Source organism: Lates calcarifer, linkage group LG9 (assembly GCF_001640805.2).
Source record: "Lates calcarifer isolate ASB-BC8 linkage group LG9, TLL_Latcal_v3, whole genome shotgun sequence".
NCBI classification, from domain to species: domain Eukaryota; kingdom Metazoa; phylum Chordata; class Actinopteri; family Centropomidae; genus Lates; species Lates calcarifer.
In genome coordinates this window covers 712,776-718,775 of record NC_066841.1, presented here as the reverse complement: position 1 = coordinate 718,775, position 6,000 = coordinate 712,776, and the positions used below count along the sequence as shown (strand labels likewise).

Here is a 6,000-nt window from a genome sequence, read left to right as displayed (position 1 = left end):
AACACGGAAAAAGGATTTTTATTCATGAACTGTTTTTACAAGCAGTCCAACACGCAACTTCCTACCTGTCTCGAAAAAACAAAACAAAAAGAAAAAAAATCATTGAAATAAAATAAATTTACTAATAATCATTGAATAATATTACCAATTATATATCAGTATTATCATAACCTTAATGGTAATAATAACCCAAAGCCAGTAGTATTTGTGTCTGTCTGTGGCATATGAAAAACAAAACAAATAAAGAGTTTCTGATGGGTGGAACTCGGAGGATTTTCTACAGCGAGCTCTCGGTGGAGAGCTCAGACACGTGGAGGAGAGACGGAGCGAGAGGAGCTCCCCACACACGCAATAAATATGAAAGAGCAAAGAGTCCGGTATTTTAAACAAAAATAATCATCTGGAACTCGCAGGTACAATATCTAAAGTCTTTATGTGCAAGATTCGAGCTGAAGTCTTCACCACAAACAATTATACTCACATCAAAACCCCCGACCTCCCCCGAAACAATTTCATTTTGTTTTCTACATTAAATCTTTTAAATAAACCTAGAGCATTTTGTCATTTCATATACACATATATTTATATATACTTTGATTTTTTTCCTATATGCCATCCTTTTTAAATTGTCTTGTGTTGAGCGTGTGTTTGAGCTGAGTATCTGTGTGTGTGTGCGTGTGTGTGTGTGTGTGTGACAAAAACAAAATTGAAAAATAAAAAGTCCACTGGATGAACATACAAAGCGATGATGAAAACGCACTCACATGACAAACGTACAGTGTGAAAGAAAACGAGTCAGAGCTGGGTGGTGTGCGTGTGTGTCTCTCAATGAACCGCACACACACTCACACTCATTCATACACACACACACACACTCACACACACTTCTTCTCCAGAAAATGTTTGGTCACAGTTTTGTACCCTTCAAAACTTCCACCGCAAAAGTTGTGTGTGTGTGTGTTTGTTTGTGTTTGTGTGTGTGTGTGTGTGTGTGTGTGTGTGGTGTTTCTTCTTTTTTTTTTCTTCTTTTTCTTTAAATTTCTGTTTTGGCTACTGCCGAGTCTGCGCGGTGAGAAGGGTCAAAGTTCAGAAAAGGAGGCTTCCCATTGGTTCCACTCAATCTGCAAACAGTTATTTGGCACATTTAACAACTATTAAGTAACACATTGGGCTAAAAAGGTGCAACAACATAAATTTCAATGAAAACAATAAAAACCATTTTGGTTTACAAAAATAAAAGACACCTTGAGAGGTGACGAAATTTCTCTATAAGATGATAATATCTCCCCCTGACTGGTAAAGGCTACAAAGAAAAAAAAACAATCACAATGCTCCCCCCCCCACTCCCCCCGCCCCCAAAACCAACCCTCTTCCTACTGTAGGTCACACGTCACAGCTGTGGAAATGCATGGACATCACAGACAAGGACACTGTACTGCATGAGAAATAAAAACCCTGAAAATGTTTCTTTTTTTAAATGAATGTATCTGACGAGAGATTGGTTCCTGTTCCCGCTCCTCTGCTGCCGAGCCTCCAACAAACACTGCGACTGTGTGCGTTTCGATGAACAAACTTCGACGACGCTGGCGAAGGAAAAAAAAAAGGTTTCACCTCATCTGAACTAAAAGAAAGACATAAGATCATAAAAAGACTTTGAGGAAAACTCCACCCTGAAACACCTGAACTGCACCTGCCTCTGACTGAAACTCTTCTCCTTTTCCCTGCTGAGGAAACACTAAGTCCCAGAATGCAACACTCAACAGCAGAGCTGCAGAACAGTTTCTTATAATTGCTGATTAGTCGTTTCTCGAATGTGACATGTGATTGTAAAAAGTATTTTGTGTTTTGGTCGAATGAAACGAGTTTAGATTCAGTTATTAACTCCCTCACTGTTTCCTCAACATACACTGACGTACAACATGCAGCTTTCTGGGAAATGTAGGCCAGCTCAACCAGTACAGGACTACATGAGGCAACAAAAAGCAGCTGGACTGTGTCGAACATCAGAGTTCATGTGTGAAAGTTTGAGGGTGGATTTTTCCTTTAATTAGTTTCAGCTCGTCTTCTTCGTTCCGTCCACAGCCGCCGGCCGACTCAACCTGTAAACCTACGTGGATGACGAGTGTGTGCGAGCGACGGACGATGACACGTTGTTTCCAGAAGCTGCGAGACGGCGACACAAACGTCAAAAAGCGTAATTCAAACCGACACAGTCCGACTGAGGTAATGCAGCGCTGCGAGTGATGGAAAGCTGTCACGCTCCTGCCTGTCCACACCCTCCCTCCCTCCCCCCCAGCAGGAGCCTCCTCCTCCTCCTCCTCCTCCTCCTCTTCCCTAAAAGCCAGGACAGATTCACAAACAGGCAGACAGAGAAGTCCCCGATAATGCAAACACGTTAGACTAAAACACTGGAGATGCACAGAGAAAGGGTTGCTTATATACACTCAGAGTCACTTCCTCCCTCCCCCTCCCCTCCCCCCTCCCTCCCTCTGCTATCATCTCTTTTTCTGCAAGTGTAGCCTTCATAACACAATAGTTACACCGTTGTCCGTGGTTACAGATCCCCAGGTAAACCAGTCTTCGTGGTTCCCACAGCAACCGGCTGCTGTTTGTCAGCCAATGAAATCTCAGTCTCTATGGTAACTGGCTGTACAAGAGCCAATCTGAAAGAGTCTGTGGTCCTTGTACTTCCTGGTTTTCTGCATTGGAATGATCAAACACCCCCCCACCAGCACCAGAACCAGAACCAGAACCACCACCAACCAGCCTCCACCTGCAGGGGGCGATCTCCTCCTGGGCGCTCAGCTGACTCAAGTAAATGTTGATGTTGGCACTTTACGCACTTCAGTAACGGAGGGAGGAACAGTTCAGAGGGAGGGGCGAGGGGAACCAGTAGAGCAGCTTTTGTTGTTGTTGTTGTTGTTGTTGTTTTGTCCCCCCCCATAAGAGAGGGAGGAGAGAAAGGGGGAGCAGAGGAACGCCTCTCAGTCTCTCAGTAATCAGATCATGAGCTCTGTGGGGGTTTTGGAGGAGTCCATCAGGCCACTGTGGGGTCCTGGTTCCAGATTCACCTGATTCAGACAGAGGGAGACGGCCGTGGTGGATGGGTGAGGGGGGGGGAGACAGGAGGGGGGAGGACAGTGGAAAAGAGAGGAGAGGACGGGGCGTCTGTTCGTCACATTCATGCAGAGGTTCTTCACATGCTGACTCCTCCTGAATGTTTCTCCTCCTCCTCCTCTCGTCCTCCGGGTGCGACTGGCGAGGTCCCGTGACAGGAAATAAACAAAAAACCTAAATTCTGATTGGTCGTCGTGTGGAGAGTGTGTGTGTGTGTGTGTGTGTTTGGTGAGAGGCTGATGCTCCGTCTGTGGTGGGAGGGAGTCTGTGGCCGATGAAGAGGAGGGAGGAGGAGGAGGAGGAGGAGGGGGTGGGATGCAGTGTGTGTGTATGTGTGTGTGTTTATATATTCATATACGTGGTGTGTGTGTGTGTGTGTGTGTGTGTGTATTCACAGGCCATTGCTATTGCGGTGTGTGAGAGGAGGTTTGGAGAGCTCCACCACTCCGGCCCGGCCTTTCCCGATGACTTTGGGGGCGCGGCGCAGCAGCTTCTGAGCTTCTGTGAACGCCTCGGTCAGCTCTTTCTTCCACTGCACGAACTCCGGGTCGCTCTGCACACACACACACACACACACACACACAAATCAAAATAAAAGGATCAGCTGTTTGCCTTTATCTGGTCGACGCAGCTCGGAAACAAAGAGAGCGAGTCGTACCTCACACTGCAGCACAAACTGCTTCCCTCCTTTGATGCGCAGCAGGATGCACTTCTTGTCTTTAATCTGCGTCTCCTCCACCGTCACTATCTGCTCCATCGTCAGCAGGTTTTGCTGCGGGGAACAAAAGAAACTGACCCATCAGGAAACGAGCAGAAAGGTGAAGCAGAACACAGGTAACGACGCATCGAGGGATGGAGCTGAAAGACTACGGCTCCAGAGTCGACTCCGAGCCCCCAGAGCTGTGGAGGCGACGCCGGAGACCAGACTCCCTGCACAGACCTGAGAGTCCTGACAATACGACACAGCTTCAGGTCTCAGTGAAAGAAAAACACTTTGAACCCTTTGAACCCGTTAATGTAAAGGCTCACGACCTGAAACCTGCAGGTCTCAGACCACATTCAGACCCTCTAACCCTGCATGAAGGTCAAATGAAAACCGGGCAGTGAAATCCTTTAAGCGTGAATCTAGAAACCAAACCGAACTTCCTGATTCGTATTTCATCAAATCACTCACACACCTGTCTGAGGCGTGTGTGTGCAGACGAGGCGTTTAGGGAACATCGGTCTACTGTGACTTCTACAGAGTCTGCATGTGAGGCGTTTAGAGGACAAACCAGGATCCTGCAGCTGCAGTTTTAAACCTTCAGAAACCTTCAGTGAGATGTGACGTCTGTCAGCTGTAGGATTCAGGCTGAGTTGGGAAATAAACGTCACTCTGCTCTGGAGCTCTGAGGATATAAGTTCATCCCTAAGTCTCAGAGAGGTTTGTCCTCAGAGATTCGGAGTCAGGGTTCAAAGGGTTAACACAGGTCTAAAGAGAAAAAAAACTTCCACCGACTTTTTATTTTGCTTCTGTTTCCAGCTCCGAGTTACTGCGTCTAAAACAAGGTCCAGCACTGACTCTCCCTTTACTTCATCTAACAGCAGCTGTGACACACTACAGAGTCTGAAGCAGGGAGGTGGACTACGCTCTACACAGCAGGGACTCACACAGACCTGGACCTGGAGTTAACACTCACCCCGTCTCTCTGCTTTTTAAAATGTTTTAGCCACGTCTCCTTCAGTGTGGAGTCAGGACAGACAGACAGACAGAGTTCATACACAGACAGACAGACAGACAGACGTGGACCAGAGAAAGTGATGAAAGGTGTTGATCTGCAGGTGAACTCACCCGTGACTCTCCCTCTCCCCTCCACTCCACACGGTTGGGGAAGAGATAGAAGTATCGGCGCTGCCACTGAGTCAGGAACGGGTTCCCCAGCTTCAGCATGTACCCGTGCATTATACAGTCCTTCCCCAGGGCGTAGTCTGCTCGGAGAGGGAGAGAGGACGCAGTCAGAACTCTGGACTCGGACAGGACCGTGTTTGTGTTGATGATCTGTGGGTATCAGTTTACCTTCCTCGTGGCCCAGCTGCTTGTTCTTGGCCCTCTTGCGAGCCTCGCTCTTGTCCGTGTCCGAGTTGACCGCCTCGTACACCGTCTCCGCCACCTCCTGCTGCCAGCGCTCCGAGATCACCAGAGGAAAGTTCTTGTACAGCTCCTGGTCACTGTCCAGCAACTGAAGCACAGACAGACAGATGGACAGACAGAGACCAGGATCAGGATCAGATACAGGCTCAAACTCAGCTGTTTGTCTTTTCTATTCAAGTTCACAAGTTTCAGCTTTAATCTGTGTTTGCTGCAGGATGTGGATTCACTTCTTTCTGAGTTAAAAGACAATTTTTACTTTCACAAAACTTCAGTAAGCAACATGAGCAAAGAGGTCACTTCTCAACCTCCCTCTGACTGAGAGAGAGTCAGCAGCTTAAACTGCTGGAATCAGACCAGAGAGTTCAGTTCAGTTTGGTGTTTGTTACAGAGACTGTACTTCCTGCTCGTGGCTGCAGAGGGCGCTGCTGCTCGGTGAAGTTACATTATGTTGCTTTAAGTCTTTTAGACACTTTTTTACTTCATATACAACTAAAATGACATTAAAATCCAACACTGGTTATAACATTTTATCTGCTGCATTAATTTTTTTTTTCTCTCCTTCCTCCATCTTTCCCGCTCTCACATCACTGTGCAGCCGTTATTTAGATTATTGCTCCTGCGCGTTGATGACGAGCTGCGTCCGGGGAAATGTAAACAAAGGCGTTTGTCTTTTATTTCTCTGCAGCGGAGCGTCAGAGGATGAGGAACCGCTGCTGCAGACGCATTAATGTTAATGATCGGAGGAAGCAAAG

At 47.0% G+C, this 6,000-nt stretch overlaps 1 protein-coding gene across 2 annotated transcripts in view; it reads right to left on the bottom strand.

Annotated features, from left to right (window-relative positions):
- The window catches only part of grk3 (G protein-coupled receptor kinase 3), a 53,628-nt gene continuing 47,628 nt past the window's right edge, over positions 1-6,000 (bottom strand). For both annotated transcript variants that reach the window (XM_018694494.2, XM_018694503.2), the window contains 4 exons: positions 5,174-5,336; positions 4,949-5,085; positions 3,776-3,889; positions 1-3,670 (listed from right to left, as the gene is read on the bottom strand). In XM_018694494.2, coding sequence (XP_018550010.1) covers positions 3,509-3,670; positions 3,776-3,889; positions 4,949-5,085; positions 5,174-5,336 — 576 coding nt within the window. In that variant the 3' untranslated portion in view covers positions 1-3,508. The remainder of the gene's footprint in view (positions 3,671-3,775; positions 3,890-4,948; positions 5,086-5,173; positions 5,337-6,000) is intronic.